Below are 22,958 nucleotides of genomic sequence, written 5' to 3'. Positions count from 1 at the left end.
AGTAGCTGAGATTACAGGCATGCACCACCAAACCTAGCTAATTTTGTATTTTTAATAGAGATGGGGTTTCTCCGTGTTGGTCAGGCTGGTCTCGAACTCCCAACCTCAGGTGATCGGCCTGCCTCAGCCTCCCAAAGTGCTGGGATGACAGGTGTGAGCCACCGCTCCCCACCAAGGATAGCCTGTTCTAAACAAATAGTTGCATCAAGTCAGAACCATTGGCAGTGTTCAGTGCCAATGGTTCAGTGGTCAAAAGAATCAGACTGATTACTGATTACTTCAGGCAAAAAGTCTCAGGCTGGGGCATATACAGATATAGTATAGCTATATACAGTTTACTCTTACTGAGTCATAATAGTTTTGAGTGTTCTAGGTGCAAGAAACAGTATCTCTGCTTCTATTTCCTGCGTGTGGTGGCCCTCTCTCTCCTGGCTGGTCTCTTCCACTCGCCCACAGACTTTGCTCCCACTAGCTTGAGCACGCTCTCATGTGCCATCCAGCCCTGACTGTCCAGGCCTCTTGGCTCTGTGCTCATTCTTCCCAGCAACTTCCTTCCATCTCTTTAATTCAAGTTGCTGAAGGCAGGGGAATCTACCCAGCCCAGCTTGACTTTTCAAGCCATGCCGTGGAAGTCATATTAGCCTGCCTGTCTGGTCACCTGTGGCAGGGCAGAAGGCATGACCTGTGGCTTAGGCTGTGGCTTCTTAGAGGCAGCAGGGGGTAAGTCGGCACGCACTAAACATCTATAAATAAGATGAATTTGTTCCATGATACTGAGTGTAGGAAAGTCATATTTATCCAAAATTAATTAAATCTGGGATTGTTCCCATCCCACTAGGATTTGTGGGAAATCAAATGTCATTAGAAATGTGGATCACTCCCCATATTTGGATTAAGCTTAAGAATCCTGAAGGTTCCACCATCCTGGGAAATTGCAAAAGGGCATCTAGCTTAATAACCACCATGGTTACCGTGGACATGCTTCTTATCTAAGGCACTAAATCCCATTCTGAGCCAGTGGCCCTGGTATTCTCCATATCCTACCTTTTCCTACTATTAGTAGCTTTTTTCTTTTTTTATTTTGTAGAGACAGGGTCTTCACATGTTGCATAGGCTGGCCTTGAACTCCTGGCCCCAAGTGATCGTCTCTCCTCAGCCTCCCAAAGTGCTGGAATTACAGGCATGAGTCAATGAGCCCAGCTAACTAGTAGGTTTTTTCCTAATACCTACCCCTGACATCTTGCTATACCTGGGGTAATGGGTGGAAGTCAACAGGTAAGGCTCCCTCTACATGAGGAACCTATCACTCTCCGTCCTTCTGGTCCTGGGAAATCCACCTCTTTCCAGATCAGCCCACAGCTTTCTCTTCTGCCCTTGGTATTCCAGCCTTCTTGGATGGTGTGGCTTGATGCTTCTTGGACTTTCAAATACAGCATCAGTGTTTTAATGTTCCCTTGGGACATGGAAATCCAGAGTGCAAACCTTCAGGCCACTAAATCCTGTCCACCTATTTATTCCTTAGTGTTAAGCCTGTGCCCTGACAATCAGAGGCAGCCCATTTCCCAGGTGAGCTGTCCTGACGCACAGCTGGATTCACACTGATAGGCAGAAGCACACACCATTGACTTGCACCCCTCTTCCACTTAATGGGTATTCGTGGTTTATTTAAACGTGTTCGGAGATCACGTCCTTTGCAGGAACACGGAGGCCATTGTCCTTAGCAAACTAATGCAGGATCAGAAAATCAAGCACCACATGTTCTCACTTATCAATGATGAGGACACATGGACACATAGAAGGGAACAGCACACACTGGGATCTTCAGAGGGTGGAGGGTGGGAGGAGGGAGATGATCAGCAAATTAACTAATGGATACTAGGCTTGATAACTGGATGATGAAATAATCTGTACAACAAATCCCCATGACACAAGTTCACCTAACAAACCTGCACCTATACCCCTGAACTTAAAATAAAACCTAAAAAAAAAATGTCCAATCTAAATATCACCTGTTAGAAAATGTTGGGGCCTAATTAAAGAGAGTGCTGGTTGGCTGGGAGCGGTCCTCATGCCTGTAATCCAAGTACTTTGGGAGGCTGAGTCGGGCGGATCATGAGGTCAAGAGATCGAGACCATCCTGGCTAACATGGTGAAACCCTGTCTCTACTAAAAATACAAAACATTAGCCAGGTGTGGTGGCGCGTGCTTGTGGTCCCAGCTATTCAGGAAGCTGAGGCAGGAGAATCGCTTGAACCCGGGAGGCAGAGGTTGCAGTGAGTGGAGATTGCACCACTGCACTCCAGCCTGGGCAACAAGAGCGAAACTCCGTCTCAAAAAAAAAAGCACTGGTCAAAGGCAATAAGGTACTAAGGGCTGGGGACAAGGGAACAGAACCGGAAAAAAAACAAAAAACAAAAACCCACTCTGTGCTCTTAACTGTGATTCAGCTCTAACGTTTTAATATAAAATGAAAACAGTATGGGGAAACCGGAGAGGGGATAAAAAATCTGTAAGAGTGGAAGGGGCCACCATGGTGATGATTGATGGGGGAAAGGACCCAATATCCCAGGCCACCTGTTACTGGAAAGAGTTTCATGAACTTTGACACCGGATTGCTCCTTGCCTGCAGTGCCGCTCCCTGAGAAACTGAGCAGCCCCCATAATCCATAGCATCTGGAAGCCTGTGTGGAGCCTGTGTTGTGTCCAGTGTCAGCACTGTGGCATTTACTGACCCCTGATAATAGTAATTTGCAGAGCCCTGAGGTTCTGGTGCCTTTGCCTCTCAGTGCTAGTAGTTTAGGTGGAAATACAAATGTGACAAGGTAGTTTCATAGAAAAGCAAATCAAACCCCCTCAGAACTAACAGATTCACTCTTACGAAATTAGGGCAAATGTAATAACTGAATTGCTCTTGTCATATGTGTGGGTGAATTCAACTAAGATTATGTTTGGTGCCTCATTTTTCTTTTAAAGATTATGGATTCAGTGCTCTTGGAATTTGCAAGTATTTATCCCATTTTAGGAGATCTCACGGGTTGTTAACCTTTTGCACAGCTGTTACAATGCTGCAAAAGAAGCAATATACCTTTTTAAGACCATCACAACGGAAGTTTCCGTGAGACATTATGACGTGTGTTAGAGAACATACATTGCCTTTACGCAGCATTTATAATTTAGAAAGAGCTTTTGTGTAGGATGTCTCACATACCCCTCACTGCAACCCTAAGGAGAAGATGTTGTTTTTCTTCTCTTGCCTTCCCAAGGTAAATTTCCATGTCTTTTTGGAACTTTTTAGTGGATGGAAGAAAGTAATTGCAGCTGCCTTTGTCAAAAAACTTTATCTTGAATTATCCAAAAGAAAAAAGGCATTTTTGTGCTTTTTGGTGTCTTAAGTGTACATTTAATGTATTTATATTTTCTTTTGCAAACTATTAAGAGGGCTTTGACAGTGATGGACAAGGTAGCAATTCCCATCTCCAGTGTGTGTGTGTGTGTGTGTGTGTGTGTGTGTGTGTGTGTTTCTGTTTCTGGTTCTGTTTCTCTGAAGCACCATTCTCACTTATGTCAAAGATTGCATTCTTTCTCTCCTGCTCGAATCCACCTCAAAACTCACTGTGTACATGAGGTCTTGTCCATACTGCTTCTGTAATCTAATATTCTCCTCTTCCCTTGGCCATTGCGTGCAGTAACATGTGTGTGAGCTGTGATTACAAAATAACGAGGCTGGTTTTGTGTATGTCTTAAGGAAACCAGTCTTATTTCTTGGTAGTCACATACGGCACATGTCATAACTAGCTCGGTAAGTACATGTTTATGTGTGTTGGTCTATGTTCATGTCTATTTCCATTTAACTACTGGCTTCTTGACCCAAGAGGAAAAATGCACTAACTTTTGAATCATGTGACAGCCTTGCCATCTACTGGGTGATCTTACAAAAGCCACTCATCTGCTATGAGATGCCATTTCCTCTTCTATAAAGTACATACAGAGAAATAATAATACCTATCGTACAATGTCATGGTGTCAAATGCATATGAAACTTCTTTGTAAATGATTGACTACAGAACAAATGTTGTCGCTGTGGCGGTGATGGTAGGCAGGGAGTGAGGAAGGGCCCAGGCCTCAGCTGTACGTCTTTATATTCAAGAACAGCAGCTCTCCTTTGGGGGATTGTCGGCATCCCTGTATCACCAAGAACCTTCAGATACCTGAAAAGTGGTTAATTGAACTTTTGCTTCCACTAAAGGCAGACCTGGTAATTTGGAGTAACCTTCTTGCTGAGAACAGCTAGAAAATCTGGATTAAAAAAAATATCTACTTGAAGGGATTAGAGAATAAACAGAAGAGAAAGTTTATCTGGCCAGGAATTAGGGGAGGATGATCCTGAGAGGTGAACCTGGTACCAGAGGCCACTTACTCCTGTGGACCTTTGCTAATTGAGGTAGACATGGCTGAAGGCTGACTTGACACTTTGAGAGTCTTGTGGAACTAGGACAATAACATCAAATGTGAGGTCCATCAAGGAGGTAAACTTAGTGAACGATGCTTTCTTTAGGTTGGTAACCAAAGGGCTGCAACCTTGGAGTAAAGGTGAACAAAAAGTAGTCAGGACTTCATAGGAGCCACAGTTAAAGTACTCTTACTCCTGAAATTATATTCAAAAGATCTCAGATGTCCCTAGGTCCTTGGCAGAAAAAATATATATAAATAATGTTGTAAATACACTGTCTAATGCATAATGAAAAATAACTAGGCACATAAGGACATGGGAAAACTTGAACTAAAAATAACAGAATCCCCAGATGATAGAAACAGGCCTACAAGACCCTCCAGATTTTAAATACATATTTTGAAGCCTTCATGCATCGATGTTATCAAAGCAAGACTTTAATGTGACTGTATTTATAATGTCCAAGATATAAGACAAAAATATAAATTTCAGCAAAAGTGGAGACAATAAAAACTAACTAAATGGAAATGGTAAAAACCTGGCGGAAAACAGTAACTGAAATTGATACCCCATTAGACACAGCTAAAGAGAGAATTAATAGACTGAAAAGTTGATAAGAAAAATAAATCTTAGAAACATAACAAGATGGGAAATACAGTGGAAGAGTGAGTAAGAGACATAAAGCAAATGTGAGAAGTTCTAACACGTGTTATTGAATCCTAAAAGGAGAAAAGAAATGGAACAGAAACAAGATTTGAAGAGATAATGGTTGAAACTTTATGGTCCTGATAAAAGTCATCAAGCCATAGATTAAATCTTAAAAACCCAACTTAGACACATATTTGTTTTGAAATCATATTGTACTAAAATTAAAAACAAAGGAAAACATCTGAAGAGCAGTCATAGGGGATAAAATTACTTTCAAAAAAGCAATATTAGGTTAACAGCTAACTATCCAAAAGAAATCATGAAAGCAAGAAGACAGAGAATATCTTTAAAGTGATAAATTATTGCCAACCTAGAATTTTGTACCCAGTGAAGATATCATTCAAAAATGAAGGTGTATTAAAGGTATTTCCAGACAAAGAAACAGGATTTGTCACAGGAAGCCTACATGAAAGGAAACACTAGAGAATTTTCTTTTGGCAGAATGAAAATGGTTTCAGATAGACAGCATCATAGATAGAGAAAAAAATGAAGAACAAGACAAAGGGTAATACAGGAGTAAATCTGAATACATGAGTAAATCTAAAGGGTTGTTGACTGTATAAAACAGCAATGGCTTTAACAATATATAGAATTAAAATGTATAAAATTAAAATATGTGGAATGAAGGGAAAAATGTAAATGTATTTAATACCACTGAACTATACACCTACAAATGGTAAAGACAGTAAATTATATGTGTATATTTTACCTCAATAAAAAAGTTTAATTAAAATATAAAAATTAAAAATAAAACTAAATTTATGACAACAATTATAGTAAGTCAAGAAGGATGTAAATGGAGATGAACTGTTTTAGAATCCTTGCATTTGAAGTCTAAGAAGAGGGTAACTATAATAATATCAGATTATCAGATTTTGATGAGTCAAGAAAATATTTTAATCTCTAGGATGATACTAAAAGAAGATTAGGAAATGTATTTTTTTGGTCTAATTGGGGGAAGGAGTAGAATAATAAATAAATAATTCAACATGGTATCAGAGGTCATAGCCAGTGCAATAAAGCATAAACAAGAAATAAATGGTGTAAAGCTTGAAAATAGTTAATAAATGCATTTGACAAGATTATTAGAAACATAAAACATATAAAATTAAATTTCTACCTAATAGCAACAATTTTAAATGTATTTAATTTTTTAAAAATATATATTCAGGGTGAGTGCAGTGACCTACATCTGTAATCCCAGCACTTTGGGAGGCTGAGATGAGAGGATCACTTGATGTCAGGAGTTTGAAACCAGCCTGGCTAACATGGTGAAACCCCATCTCTACTAAAAATACAAAAATTAGCCAGGCGTAGTGGCACACGTCTGTAGTCCCAGCTACATGGGAGGCTGGGGCATGAGAATCGCTTGAACCTGGGAGACTAGAGGTTGCAGTGAGCTGAGATCACACCACTGCACTCCAGTCTGGGTGACAGAGGGAGACTGTCTCAAAAAGCAAACACACACACACACACACACACACACACACACACATATATATATTCGGTAACATCCAGAATGTCAAATATTTAAAAACAAATTAATAAAAGGTGTGCAATGCTTCTACTCAGAAAAATGTAAAACACATTTTCTAGAAAAATTAAAGACCTAAAAAGTGGAGAGATAGACCATGTTTATGGATTGCATGGCTCCATATTATACAAATGTCTGCTTTCTTCAACTAGGTCTATACATTCAAAGCAATCCAGTCAAAAACATTCTCACATTTTTGTGGAAATTAATAATCTGATTTTAATATGTATCTCAAAATGCTGGTATCACCACTAAAATAGACAAGTATCACCACTAAAATAGACAAGTAAAATAAATAACAGCCCAGAAAGAGATCCATGCACACATGGAAAGTTGATTTATGAAAAAAGTGATACTGCTGAGCAGTAGGAAAATGATGCCCTTTGTATAGCATTAATTAGATATAAATAGGAACAAAATTAGATTTAACCCTGATCTCACACCATATATAACAGTTAAGGTAGATTGTCTATAAAATGTGAAAAGCAAAATAATAATTAAAAAATAATGTAAGATAATATTTTTATGATCTTGAGGTCAAGATTTCTTAAATGTCACACAAAAATCATTCATTACAAAGGAAAAATCTGAAATATTTTTTAGTACATAAAACTAAGATCAGTTAATTGAAAACACAGCATTAAGGAGGGAAAAAAAAAGACTACAGAGAGTGAGGAGACATTTGCCATAACAATCAACAAAGTGTATCCAAAATATATAAAGAACTCCTACAAATTATTAAGAAAAATACATAAGTAACCCATAGGAAAATCCCTTCACAAAGTAATATCCAATAGCCCATATTCTTATGAAGAGATACCCAGCCTTATTACTAATCAGGGAAATGCAAAATATAATCACAATGAGATACTACTATGCATAAACTAAAAGTACTAAAATTATAAAGACTATCAATATGTGGGGCAATGGAAATTCTTATAAGACAACAGATGGGAAATTAAATTGGTATACCTTGGAAAATAGTTGAGCACTATTTACTAAAGTTGAACATGCATATACCCTACACCTCAACTGTGGTATTCTTGTGTATATACCCAGTAGAAATTAGTGGTTATGTGCACCAAAAGATATGTTTAAAAATGTTTATAGTAGCATTGTTCATAATAGCCCTAAGCTAGAAATTCACATGTCCATCAGCAGAATGGCTATGTAAATTTTTGAATCATCATATAATAAAATATGTACAGTAATGTAAACCAACACACTTCTTGGTTGTATTTCACAAACATACTGTTGAACTAAAGAATTCTAATGCAAAAGAATACATGCTATACGTGCCATCTGATTCCATTAATATACAATTTAAAACAGGCAATATTAAACCATGGTATTTAGGGATGCACATTTAGGTGATAAAACTATAAAGAAGAAGTAGTTACTGTAAAAGTCAGGAGAGTACTTATCTCCAGAGGGGAAGATGTGGTAATAGTTGAAAAGGGTCTTGAGGGACCTGGAGACGCTGGCAATTGTTTGTGAGGTTTAGGAGGCCACCTGGTGAACTGGAATGCTATTTGTTCTGTTCATTAGCTGGACAAGCCACAGTGAGTTAACATAACCCACTCTGGGATTGCGTAGGATTTTCTAAGGGCTGTAGTTTGAAAAATTAAGAGTAATCTATAAGGCGAGGATCCAAGGGTGATGCTGAAGCCCAAACCAGCCAGAGTCCAACTTGATGATCCATCTGAAGGATTTGAAGTGAGTGAGGATCCATGGCAGTAGTGCAGATTAGGGGGAGACTCAGCTTACCACCCCACTGGACATAAATCTGAGAAAAGTGAAATAATGAGTCAGGGGAGGTGTGGCCACGTAAGAAAGTAATGTCTGTGGTCTGTGATAGTTTGTTGGCAGATGAATTCATTATGTCATTGCTAGTTGATCAAGCTTAGAAAGAGCCTTTGCTCTCATAGCCATCGTCTCCATTCCCATATTCAAAAGGACCTTCCTTCCTTGTTTTTTTCTCTCCTCTCTTCCTTTCTTCTTTCCTTTCTCCCTTCTTTCCTTTCTTTCTTCCTTCCTTGTTTTCTCCCTCCCTCCCTCCTTCCTTCCTCCCTCCCTCCCTCTCTCCCTTCTTCCCTTCCTTCCTCCCTTTCTCCCTCTCTTCCTCCCTTCTTTCCTCCCTTTCTCCCTCTCCTCCTCCCTTCTTTCCTTCTTATCTTCCTTTTCCCTTCCTTCTTTACTTTCGCTCTGCCTTCCTTTCATTTTTCTCTTCCTTCCTTCCTCTCTTCCTCCCCGCTTCCTTCCTTTCCCTCCCTTCCCATCCCTTCTTCCCTTCTTTTGCCTTCTTCCCATTTCCTCATTTATTTATCTACCCATTTTATATTTGTTGAATTCCTATCATGTATGTAGGATATTGATTTGCTTTTTCAATATGAGCAGACATTTGCTGATCAGACCCTGCTGCAGACACTAGAACAATATGGGCCTGGTCCCTGTCCTCATAGAATTAATATTCTAGTAGTGAGATCCTCTGGTCTACTTTTACTGATGGGATAAGGTCAGTGTATCCCTAGTCCTCTTACTACTACCTTCTTTCTTTGAGTAGAAAATCCCAGCACTTTGGGAGGCCAAGACGGGCGGATCACGAGGTCGGGAGATCGAGACCATCCTGGCTAACATGGTGAAACCCCGTCTCTACTAAAAAAATGCAAAAAACTAGCCGGGCGAGGTGGCGGGCGCCTGTAGTCCCAGCTACTCGGGAGGCTGAGGCAGGAGAATGGCGTGAACCCGGGAGGCGGAGCTTGCAGTGAGCTGAGATCCCACCACTGCACTCCAGCCTGGGCGACAGAGCGAGACTCCGTCTCAAAAAAAAAAAAAAAAAAAAAAAAAAAAAAAAAAAAAAAAAAGAAAATCCTCAGTATTACTGACTTCCAATATACTGATAGTTATTTTTAATCTTAATATCATAATACAAAATTATCATAATACAATATAATTTCTTACCCTTTTTTAAATTATAAAATTAAAAAACAAGTAAAATAAATATATAGATTATTATAAGGCAAATCTCCTTGTCACCACTCCCCAAGTTGGGACATGGAACTTTTCCAGTCACTCCAGAAGCCCTCCCATGAGCCCCATCCTACACTCCCTCCAAAGGAAACCATCATTCTGACTCTGTAGTAACCAATTCCTTATATTACTTTTGGTTTTATTGCACAAGTGTGCATCCTTAGATTCTAGTTTAGTCTTGTCTATTTTAAAATAAATAATATATATTTACAGTATCTTTTAATCTACAGGTTCTCCACCCAGCCTTTTCTTTTCTTTACAAGTTCCTGTTAAAGGACTCTGTTTAGACTGTAGCACCTCCCACACTTTGGGTTTTGCCAGTTGCATGCTTATGGTGCCATTCATCATGTTCTTCTGTCCCTGAATTTCCTGCAATTGGCAGCTGGATCCAGAAGTTTGTTCAGACTCAGGATCTGTTCCTTTAGCAAGACAGTAAATAGTGGTATTTATTTTTCATTAAAGGGTAATAAAATCTGTTTTTCTCTTTTTGTGATGTTCTTCCAGCAGAAGTTTCCTACACCCGTATGCACCTATAGGGCCATATAGATATCTAGCTCTGAAAAGTAAAAACAAGCTTCTTTTCTGAACAGTTTATCAGGTACTGTTTTCTTTCAGTGACAGGAAGAATTTAACACTAAGAGGATTTGAAGGCAGAAATTCAAAAGAAGCTAGCAGAAGAAATTTCTTACACTTTTGTTACTATATTAGCTGTTGTTCAATACCTAGTTCAATTAATATGTTGAGGATTGAAAACTGATGATTTTGTAATTCTATCATTTTCTTTTATTAGTTGGAATAATACTATGAAGAGATGCTTCTTTCATCTCTCATCAGTTCTTATAGGATCAGCAGGCTAAATGCTTTTTTCTTTTTTTTTTTTTTTTTTTTTGAGACAGTCTCTCACTCTGTTGCCCAGGCTGGAGTGCAATGGCACGATCTGGGCTCACTGCAACCTCCACCTCCCAGCTTCAAGTGATTTTCCTGCCTCAGCCTCCTGAGTAGCTGGGACTACAGGTGCCTGCCACCATGCCCGGCTAATTTTTGTATTTTTAGTAAAGATGGGGTTTCACCATATTGGCCAGGCTGGTCTCGAACTCCTGACCTTGTGATGTGCCCACCTTGGCCTCCCAAAGTGCTGGGATTACAGGTGTGAGCCACTATGCCCAGCTAATGCTTTTTTCAAGATAATGAATTGGCTCCCATTTATTCTCTGAAGGTGACCAATTAATTTTAAATTATCATTTATGGTCATTATGATCTTCATTTAAGCATATTTGAAGGATACCACCCACCACATTTTTTATCCTTATTGAAATTCATATTATCTTACCTTTGGCTAATGGAAGCCTGTTCAAGTTAACATCTGTGTCCTTTAACATGCCCTGTGGAGTCTTTCATAGCTGTCTTACTGTCTGTTATGACAAGATAATCCATGCTTTCTTGTACTTTCCCTATCCCAGACCTGGAATCGGTCTTTTCTTCAAGAAATCTTGGTTTCTTTAAGTGAGAAATGGTAGTGCAAGAACGCATTGCTGTTAGCAGGGATGTTCATTACTATTGAGGTGGTTGTCGTTTCTAGGTCTTTTAGGTGGAGAGATAAAATATTTCATGAATTCAGTTAATATTTCCAATTAAAATTCAGGACTTTCAAGATTTTTACTTAAGTTTTTTTTCTATTATGTATTTCTCTTTCTTCCACACTGAGAACCCTGATTCTGAAAGACACAGGAGATGATACAATCTCCCATTAAATTACTCCTTTGATTTGTCCCACCTTACACACAGAACAGTCTCAGAATAACAATACTAATACCGCCAGCACCCATTATGAAAACCAAAAAATAGTTAAGAACATTTTTTACAAATGTTCTCCCCCCATTATTTATGGATTCATAGCTACACTATCAAAGCATAGTCATTGAATACTCTCCTTTTTAACTCTCATTTTACCTTCAAATTATTTTACCTTAGTTCTCAAGTATGTACATGCTTAATACTCATCATTAAACCATAGGTCAACACTGCTCTAGTTTTCTGTTGTCTAAGCTTATTCTTCACTAGCTACAAAAAGGATTATGGAAACAATATTTCCTGAGCTCTTGTATATGGATAACAGTGTGTGATACACTTACACTTTACACTGTAATTGTAGTTTTTATCATTACCCTGTTTCCTTATTCTGTTTATTTTGTCAAGGAAGACTGTTGTTTGTGTGTTGAGTCTTCTTTATCTTAAATATTCATCATTTTCTCTTGAGTCCTTTTTTACTTCTATTCATTTCTTTTTTATTTAAAATCTTTTACTCTGCTCACATTCTATTTTTTTAACCATTGTTTGTTGTGTTTATTCACTCTTCTATTTCTTCTAGTTTAGTTTTCGTTTCTAGGGTGGTTTTTTTCTCTATTTCGAATTCTTTCCTGAGTTCTGCCACCTAGTTCATGAGTTTTAAAAATTGTAATTTATCTGTTCCTGATGTTTTGTGTCATTTTCTTAATGTTTTTAAGTTTATTCTGAAGTAGTAGATTGCAGATTTTTTTTTTTCTGGTTTTACATGAAAGCTTTCATTGTCAGAGTGTTACTCTCCTCCTTTTTCTCTCACAGTAACTTTGTGTGGGATTCCACTTGATACTTTTTTTTTGCTCATTTTTATGTGAAATTAGTTTTCTCAGACTTTTGGAAGGGAGCACAATTCCTTCAAATAGCATCAAAATGCATGGCAGCTTTCTTCCGGGGATTTCCTGGCTCTGTTCTCTGTCCCCACCCCTTTGGTCTAGACCTTCTCCTTCTTTTGTTTCTGTTGACTGCATTCTAATACATTTTTATTCCACTCCCATCACCTTCTCTGAGTGCGGAGCCTGTCTTAGCAGGGAGCCCCAGGTGGTCAGTTTCAAGAATTCACAGTTGGCCCAGCTCCTTTAGAAGTTCCTATGACTTCTTACACTCAAACACTACTGGAGTGGGAACAACCCCTTTTCTGTTTCAGCTGTGGTTCCCAGATTGTCCTGCTTTGCTTTTCAGTGAATATTTTTCAGCTGTCTTGGCGTTCCCCTGTTTCCAGGTCTTTCAGTCATGATGCTGCTTCCTTCAGTTTCCTCCTGCATAGACACGCCATGCAGGTGTGGCTATCCTCTGACTTTCTCCTGCATAGATACTGATACCATGCAGGTGTTGTGGTTATGAAAGCCCCACCTGCATTTTGGGGTTTGAGGAGATACTCTGTCATCTGGTTTTGTTGTATGTTTTTTGACATGTTTTTGATTTTGCTATTTAGTTGCTATGTTTATTTTTATGTGGAATTCTAGAAGATCCAAAAAGTATGCTACCAGTACCACTGTCATCTTCTCAGTTATAATAAAATGTATTACAATAAGGGAAAAAATAAGGGTGGTATAAAATGAAATCACAGTAGTAAATAGTGTACTACTATAAAGTGATTCCCAGCAAAATAATGACAAATTCACGGGAGAGTGAATAACAACAAACACAAAAAATAAAGTAAATTCACAGCAGACTTGGTTAATGTATAGTTATTTTTATAGTAATGTCAAGTTTTTTAGATGTATTCATGGAATTATTTAAACCTGTAGTTTTTAAATGGTGAAATGTAAATCAGGCCTGTTCCTTTCTTCTCTCATTACATCCTCCCCCGACTTTCCCAACACAATTTTCTCTTCATCTTGTTTACATAGAAGCACAGAGCTCAGGGAAAGAGTAAAATGATTTTGGTAATCAAATATGCACCTGGGAGTGTGTTCAATGAGCCCATGTTAGCGCTCATGTGTCTTAGTCTCTAAGGAACAATTTCAAAGCTTGACCTAGACTTTTTCAAGCTAGGAACAGTGGACAGCAAATTCTAATCTAGGTTATAAAAAAATGGTAAACATTATTCACTCTTTACATTATCCCTCCCAAATGTATACTGTTGTACATTAAAGTGGTTTATTGAGGTCCTGCTTTGTGCTAAAGTGTGTGTGCTGTGTGCAGGGATACAGCAGTGACAAAAGGGATGCTGATCTCTCTGGGATGTGACTTATTTCCAGAGATGTTAGGTGTGTCAGTCTTGGCATCACTACAGATAAGTTATTGTGATGCAAAAATGTTTTTACAATCACATCAACTTAATTCTTAAAAATTGATTTTAAAAACTTCCCCTAAAGACATGCAAACAAACAATTGAAACTATGCTAGCCCCCAAGGCTAAGACAGGCGATTAACCTGGAGTTGTGGTTTCACCACCTTTAACTATTGGCTATCCTTTCCCTTGCATGCTTGTTTGCTGTTATTTCCTGTGAAATTTTAAGTGAATGCCAATTTATAGTGGAGCCTGGTAATGACATAAAACTCAAAACAGCAAGACTTATTTCAGATGAAGTTACTGGAAGCCAAGATTAATGTATTTTAAGTGTACTTGCTGTTTAAATAAATACCATTATAAATCCTCTTGTAAGTCTTTTATGTAAAACAAATAATCGCTTGCTAATTTATCTTTTCTGTAAGTTAAGAACTTTATGTATTAGGTTTGCTTTACGGGAGGAAATCCAGTACCTGAACAGTTGTGGAATAGGTCATACTCCATCAGGCGATCTTTGTATCAATACATCCTCTGTTATTTATAAAACAACATGCGCTATCTGGGTTTTATTTCCTCCTTTTTTGTTGCCTTTTGCCATCAGACCATAAACCTTTTGAATATAGAGACTATCTTTTATGTATCTGTATCTCCATTAAATGCTTACTAAACAGTGATAGTGATATTTGTGAAATAATGACAGAAAGACCCCCCCGCCCCCATCAATTTTTCCTATTTCAGGATCATAATTAAACTTTGGTGGCTATGTTCATTCAATCAGTTAGCTATTGTATGTGCTGAGATCTGAGAAGACTAAAAAGACCATAATAGTCTGTACCTTTGAGAAGTTTATAATCTCATTAGAAAGATAAAAATGCACACATAAAATGTGAATTAAAATTGCCGTATTATTATGTAGATGTCAAATAGAGTTTATAATATTACAGTCTTTATAAAAAGATTTTGGTTTTATTTATAAAATTTGTTCTTTTCTTTTTCCTGAGCGAATATCAATTGTTTTTTCTGCCTGTCTTTTTCCCCCTTTTTCTTTCCACATATTGGTCAATCTCTAGTACAAAAGAGAATTATTATAGATGTTTTAATCGTCTGACGTTCTTAACATCAATATAATTCTCTAATGATATTTCTTACCTAGGAAAGAGATTCTATACACAGACAGCATGAGACAGCCCGGCAAGCTCTAATGGGAAGGATACGCCCTGATCACACACTCCTATTTCAAAGGTAGCAATTTATCACATGAGCAACTTTAGATTGATTTCCTAGTGTTCAAATATATCAAATGAATCCTAAATCATAAACATAAACAGAAACCTCTGTCCTAAAATGGACCCAGTGATTCAGCAGTAAACCCAGTTCTAGGAGTTGTATTTCCTTTTCATTTGTATACATTATTAAAAGGCACAATATGCTCATAGCTACTAGAAACTGATGATTTTTTGAAGATTGCAAATAATATTTCTTTGCAAGAAGAAGACGGGTGATTAATCTGGAGTTGTGGCTTCACCACATTTAACTACCATCTATCCTTTGCCTTGTGTGCTTGTTTCAGTTCCTTTTATTGTTTGTAATTTTAAGTTATCTATTGAGAATCTTTAATCAATATAAATACATTTTTGTTCACTTGTTTGCTGCCATGTCAAAACAGAGTGATTAATTTTCTTGATGTTGGTAGGCTGTCTTTGGATAGTCAGATACAAAACACAGGCTGTGTGATATATGCAAATTTGTATGGGGGGTTTGCGAGAGTGGTGGCCAGGAATGAGACACTGTCTCCCAGAGCAGCTGAAGCTGGGCCTAGGTGACCACTGCCCAGCGGAATGCCAGGCCTGTTCAAACAGCCTGGACAGAGAAACTATGCAATTTTAAATATGAGTTCCAAATGGGTCGTCACAAAGGCAGATAGATGCTTTGAATTTGCCTGCATTTATATGCAACTGGGCTGCTTTGCACATAGCAACTCCAGCAAGTCTGAAGAACAGCAGGGTTTATTCACGAAAAATGACTAATGATTCTTTTTCTTTCAAATCAGTCCGAGGGAACAGACTGGCATACAGCACATATGAGTAGATGAAAAAGGATATTTTATACTAGAGTGTAGTTGAACGTATAATGGTAGAATTTTTAGAAATATTTTACTTGGATACCATTTCAAAGCATTCGATTATAAATAAAGTTGGAAAACACCTATTTTTAACTTTTGTAGCAGTTGATATATTGCCAACCCTTGCATAACAAATGGACTAGGATTTATAATAGAGTACATATGAATCTCCAGGAAGATAATTTGACTATATTAGTACTTTAATGGCTATGGAATATTCACAGCAATGAATATTTACTTAACCTTCAAATTAGAATGTAATGATGCCAATGACTTAGACAAGCTCTGATGTGAATGTTTCTGAGTGAATACATTCATTATTCCACATAGATCTCATTGGCATTTGCATTTATCTGGGATATTTAGGTATACATGTGTATACACTTGTAATCATAACAAAATCCTTTGGGTTTTTTTTTTTTTTAATTTCCGATTCCAGGGGTCCAGTACCAGTACCTCTCACCAGTGGTCTACACTATTATACAAATTTAGAAGAACTACGGAAAAGTTTTGATCTTTGTGAAGACTATTTTAAACCTCCATTTGGGCCATATCCTGAAAAGAGGTGAGTTGAGGTGTTTCGTTGGATGGAATTGGCTATTTTCTGCTGGTTAGTTAAAATCATGGTACTCATCTCTAGGCTTCAGAGAAATCCTAAAACTGGGAAGCAGGGTCCTAACTCCCGCTGTAGAATTTGAAGGGAGTAGACCCTGCCCCTCTATGGAGGGCCCAGACATATAACCTAGGTTCATACCATTGGAAGCTTTTATCTGGGACTTTGAATCTTGAGGGAGTGATACAAAGACAGAGGGGCAGTTAGAGGTTATTCAAGTCACCAGTAGCAGAAGAACCGAGATTTCAGAGGAAGAGCACAGACATCCATTGTGGTAAGGCAGGCAATGATGTTCTGCTAATCTCTTCCTGTACTGTGATTCGGCTGTGTTCTTGGCTCCAAGCTTACCTTTGTTCCTACCTCATTTTAAAGCCTGGTTCTCTAGTTTCCATTAATTTCATAAAGTACCCCATAGCCTTCCAATAATTCCCTTTTTAATATTCGTCTTGGCCAAAGAGTGTCTGTATTTGCAACCAACTATTTTGATTAGTATGACGCTGTATTTCAAAATGTTTACCAATGGAAGTCCAATATATAAAAGGCCATTTCAGGGTCTCAGTGTTCAATATGTCACAGTGTGGCTCAAAAGCTGAACATGTTTAGGCTGAGGGCCCCATACAGACCACAACAGAGCCTCCATCGCTGAGTGTAGTGCTGTGCTTTTGCGAACGTTCTACTACATTTTGTTTCTCCTTCAGTTGCTCCTGCCACTGCAACTGACCATCTCGCTGTAGGTCTTGAAAACAAATTTACACAAAGATCTAGCTGGTTGGGTCAATCGCCGTCTACTACAGGGTGCCTCTCTTGGGTAGAGATCTCTAGCCAGGGCCCTCATAGGTTGCTGGCTGGTCTATAGATTGGCTGTCCCTATGCCAGGCACCTATCTTTTAGCCAGTATTCTGTGGTCAGACCAGTGACAGCAAACCAAGTGGAAAACTCTTCAGCAGCAGTCTCTCTGGAGCGTCCAAACGCATGGCAATGTAATGGACATACAATGTGACTGGAAGAAAGCTCACCAAAATGTTAACACTGGCTATTTCTCTAGAATTACCAGTTATTTTATTTTTCTTCTTTATCCTTTTTTTCCTATAATGCCTAAATTATTTGCACAGGGATATGCATTTTATTTCTGTAGCCTAAAAAACTATTTAAAATCCCTAAGAATTTAATGAAATATTCAATAAATGAGAAAGTAAAAATATTTACACCAAAATATTATGTTATTATCTTCTAGTGAATAGATTATGGCCAGTTTTTGTTCTTTCGTTCACCCCCCCACCCCATATTTTCAACAATGAACATTTTTATAATTTTTGAAGCATTAGTATTTCTTTACAAAGTTATTTTAGAAGTCTGTCACAGCAAAGGGATATTTTATGAGGGTGATATATCATAATGAGAATGAAAACTTTTTAAATGAGCAATGCTTTCCTTTATTTCTGAGTTTTATTCTTCTGACACTTGGGGTTTCCTTTCACACATTTGATGATGAAAAATAGCTGTCCCCTCTCAGTGGTCCCCTCTCAGTCTGCACATTTCTCTAGAGATGAGAGACCCTAGCATTATCATTAGTTAATTAGCTTTCTGTAACCATGTTGAAACTGTGATCTCTGAGGATTTGTTTGAGCTCTGAATTGTTAGTCCGGTGAGGTAGGCAGATGGGAATACAGCAAAAAAGAGAAAACAAAGTGGCCTAATGGGCTGCAGTAGGTTTATACATCATCTCTTCCTGTGGTAAAAGGGGTCAGGCCTGTGGCTCAAGTCGGACACTTCACCTGTGGTCATGCATGTGTCTTTTAACTCCACCATTTTCTTTCTTCTGACTTTCAATGAGTATTCATTTAATACTTTGATGCAAAGGAAAAACAATTGTTGAAAGACAGAACTCGCTCTGTGATGACTTTTTTGGTGTGTGCCTTAAATGCAGACATATTCTTTCCCAAAACATATGTGTTATGGTTTGAGCTGTCCCCCATACTCCCAATTTCATATGTTGGAGTCCTGGCCCCCCAGGATCTCAGAATGTGACCTTATTTGGAAATAGGGTCACTGCAGATGTAATTTGTTAAGATGAGGTCATATTGGAGTAGGGTGGGCTCTTAAGCCAATAAGGCTGTCCTTGTGAAAAGGAGAAATTTGGACACAGGCACATGCATAGGGAGAATACCTTGTGATGAAGACTCAGATTGGGGTGATGGGCAGAAGCCAAGGAGCACCAAAGCTTGCCAGCAAACCACCAGAAGTGATGAGAGAGGCCCGGAACAATTCTCCCTCACAGACCCTGGAAGGAATCCACCCTGCTGACACTTTGATTTTGGGCTTTAGGCCTCCATAACTGTGAGACAATCAATTTCCGTTGTTTAAGCCACTCAGTTCATGGTACCTTGTTATGGCAGCCAGAGCAAACTAATACAACCTGTATTAAAAATCCAGTGAAATTTTTCTTGTCAATTCTTTCTGTGTTTCCTTTAACATGCTACATGGTTATATGCTATGTATGTATTTAATTTATATGTTATAAATATAACCTACTATTGTATGCACTATATATCACTTTGGGTTACTGCATTTTTCACTAAAAGGTGGAAGAACATCTTTATGCATCTATCATTTGATAAAAAGCTCTATCCCATAAAACATAAATGCATCTACTGCTGTATTTAGGGGAAAAGACTCAGTCTAGGAATAAATCTAAAGAGAAGATCCCATGCATAGGTTAATAATGACACTTTCCCAATGCAGGAAATAGGGGAGAGATTTGTCCGGTGACTGGAAGAGCCAGACGTTGGCAATATTGGTCTCAGTTTACTCTTCTCTGGAAAGTGCTTCTTGGGCAAGCTCAATTACCCTAGGTGGGAGCAAGAGATTGGGAAACAAGGTCTCCTAGGAGACTTTGCTCTATCTAAAGGGGGCCTAGGCCTGGTGTGGTGGCTCACACCTCTAATCCCAGTACTTTGAGAAGCCAAGGTGGAAGGATTGGATCATTTGAGCCCAGGAGTTCAAGACCAGCCTCAGCAACATAGTGAGACCCTGTTTCTACGAAAAAAAAAAAAAAAAAATTAGCTGGGCATGGTGGTGTGTGCCTGTAGTCTCAGCTACTCAGGAGGCTGAGGTGGGAGGATGGCTTGAGCACAAGAGGTCAAAGCTGCAGTGAGCCATGATTGCACCATTGCATTCCAGCCTGGGTGACAGACCCAGTCTCAAATAGATAATTAAATTAAATTAAATTAAATTAAATTAAAGGGACCTAACATTCTGGTGTAGAATTCCAAAAGCTATTGTCCAACAAAGAGAAGACAGTCCCAAGAACTCAGCCCAAGATGGTAAGACGGACCTCCTCCTTTGAGCAAGCAATTAGACTTCTCTGCCACTTGATAACAAGTAACCGACACTTCTAAGCAGAACCCTTAGGGTGCAGAGAGAATGCCCATCACAGAACATCTCTGTCTGGGAACGTTGGTGCCATGTAGCCCTAGCTGTAGTTGACAGACATCTGAGGTCCGAGTAGTAGGCAGGTGTCTATGCCCAGCAGCATGTGGGCTTTCCAGGAGAGCTGGGTTTGGATTCCCAAGTGCACCAGTGCTGTGGCCTCTGCTTGCCATTCAAACATGATACAGACAAAGTGAGTGGCGCTCATTAGCTGTGTCACCCTCAGTATGCCTATACCACCCTACTCCCTTACCTCCCGGCTCAAGGACAGGCCCAGATGATGGCTAATTGCACTATGTCTTTCAATACTAGAGCCCTGAACTCCTGGGGGCATTTCATTAAGACTGGCTTCTACCCTTTTCATCTCTGCCACAGTCATAATATCATTCTAGTAAATGTAGATGCCTTCATTTAAATGGCAGGCTTTACCTTGTATAGACCCAATTGCATCAGCCTTTCCTGTTGCCAGGTACGAATCTAAGTTAAATGTGGAGTGTGAACAAGTGGAGGTCAACTTGAACTTGATCCTGGAAATGTACTTCTTTGCTGGGATAGGGATCATAATATTGGAACTACAGAAAAGAAAGTATAATCACAGCCACCTGCTAGGTTCTGCAGCGAAAAATTACCTATTAATTTTCAACATTTTAATCAACCTTTGGCCAAATCATGAAAAGACAGAATTACGAATACAAAGCTTAACATAATCAACATTGACAGTGAAAAGCAGACCTGTAATGACAAAGTTTAGGAGGTAGAGGTGGAGGGTCAATTTTATTATCTGTTGTTAATGAAAGAAGAAATGGAGTTTTAAAATATGATACACGAAGATGCAGATCTGACAGATGGAAGAACTGAGAATAGTGATAGAACTATGTAGGGGGAGTGTTATAAAGTGAGTTAAGTTCTTCTGTATCATAGCAGAAATCGTATCTATTAAAAGATATATTTAAAATTGATGTCAGGGTTGGGTGGTATGGCTCACGCCTGTAATCCCAGCATTTTGGGAGGCCAAGGTAGGCAAATCACTTGAGGTCAGGAATTCAAGACCAGCCTGGACAACATGGCAAAAACCCATCTCTACTAAAAATATAAAAATTAGCCAGATGTGGTGGTGCGCACCTGTAGCCCCAGTTACTGAGGGGGCTGAGGCAGGAGAATCAGTGAAACCCAGGAGGCAGAGGTTGCAGTGAGCCAGGATGGCGCCACTGCACTCCAGCCTGGGTGACAGACAGAGCCTCTCTGTATAATTTTACTTAATTTTAACTATATATAGAGAGCAGGTTTATTAAAATGTTAATGAGAAGTTTTTGGAGATATGAGAAAAAATTTGTCTAGGTCCAAATCAAATTTAAAAGAAAAACAGCAAGCTTTATACAATACAACAAATGGGTTAATATTCAATATGTAAAGAGTTCAGACAAACTGGTAAGAAAAACAGTATGGTCCTCAACGGATAAATGAGCAAAAGACATACATAGGTCACAAAAGGAATATGGGGAGGAGCTAATGAATAAATATAAAAAATAATGTTTAATCTTGCTTGTGATTAGAAAGCAATTTTAAATAATATGCCACTTTTTGCTGGTTTAATTAGCATAACTGATTTTTTTAAAATTATTTTTTAAATGGTGCAAAGAGAAAGACACTGCTGGAGAGCCCAGATTTCGTTGGGAGATAAAATTTCACAATCTTTTGGGGAGCAATTAGGAAGTTTATAGCAAAATCCTAAATAATATATTTACTATTGACCTAGTTATCCTGCTTCTGGGAATTGATGCTGTCTTAGACCATTCAGGCTGCTATAATAAAATACCATAGACTGAGTAGCTGATAGACAACAGACATTTATTTCTCCCAGTTCTAGAAGCTGGAAGTTTAAGATCAAGGTGCTGGCAGATTCAGTGTCTGGTCAGGGCCCACTTTCTGGTTTCCAGATGCCATCTTGTGGCATTGTGTAGATGTGTCCTCTACACAATGGAAGGGGTGAGGGAGCTCTCTGGAGTTTTAAATAAGGGCACTAATCCCACCATGAGGACCCCACCCTCATGACCTAAGCACCTCCTGAAGGCCCCGCCTCCTAATAGCATCACTTTGGGGATGAGAATTTCAACATAGGAATTTGTGGGGATGCAAACATTCAGACCCTAGCAGATACTACTAAATTAACATGTGGAAAATCATCATATACAAAGATATTCATTATGACAGAAAAAATTAGAAAGAACCTGAATGTCCAAAAATAACAGAATGATCAAATAAAGCATGAAGTGTATACTTGATGGGCTGTTATGCAGCAGTTAAAGATCAGGGTTCAGAAAACTGTTGATAACTTAAAATTCACTGAAATTCATTGAAAATGTGCACAATTACATAAAACAAAAAGAGCCAAACTGTAAGAGTGGCTTTCTATGTCTGATTTTCCTTTTTCCTTCTAGTTTTTTGTATTTTCTAAATTGTCTGTAATGCATATGATTTAGTTTTATAATGAGAAGCAATTAGTGAACTTTGTTTTTAGGAAATTAATACAGTGGATAAAGATAAGTCAATCTAAAACAACTGAACTGAAGTATGAATGTGTATGGGATATGAGAAGCAGAGTTACAAAGCTAGTGGATCTTGTGTAACACTCAACCACATGCCAGTTTCTGTTCTGGGAATGTGACATATGTTATCTCAACACACACATACACACATACACACACACACACTAATTTATAACTACTACCCGGCGAGAAAAAAATGCTGTCTTTTTCCTCATTTTAAAAATGTGACAACTGAGGCAAGTTAATTAGTCGGTAAAAGGACTTGAAGCTATCAAGTCTCAGAGCTGAGGTTTGAACCAAAGCCAAAAGGCTCGAATCTTTGTGCTAAGCCACTTGGCTACACTGTTTACAAGGCTTAGAACTTAACTGGAGGAAGAAGACATGTATAGAGAAACACCAACGACACAGGCATGTCTGTGATGAATGAAAGACAATTAGTTCAGACATCTTTTTT

General features: G+C 38.5%; 1 protein-coding gene across 1 annotated transcript in view; it reads left to right on the top strand.

Annotated features, from left to right (window-relative positions):
* LRGUK (leucine-rich repeats and guanylate kinase domain containing) overlaps positions 1 to 22,958 on the top strand; it is a 143,036-nt gene that overhangs the window by 113,905 nt on the left and 6,173 nt on the right. Inside the window, exons 17-18 of the mRNA XM_011995826.1 lie at positions 14,948 to 15,036; positions 16,356 to 16,481. Of these exons, the coding sequence (XP_011851216.1) occupies positions 14,948 to 15,036; positions 16,356 to 16,481 (215 nt within the window). The remainder of the gene's footprint in view (positions 1 to 14,947; positions 15,037 to 16,355; positions 16,482 to 22,958) is intronic.

The sequence above is a fragment of the Mandrillus leucophaeus genome, unplaced genomic scaffold (genome assembly GCF_000951045.1).
Source record: "Mandrillus leucophaeus isolate KB7577 unplaced genomic scaffold, Mleu.le_1.0 Scaffold5, whole genome shotgun sequence".
In the NCBI taxonomy this organism is placed as follows: Eukaryota; Metazoa; Chordata; class Mammalia; order Primates; family Cercopithecidae; genus Mandrillus; species Mandrillus leucophaeus.
This window is presented reverse-complemented; position numbering and strand designations above follow the sequence as displayed.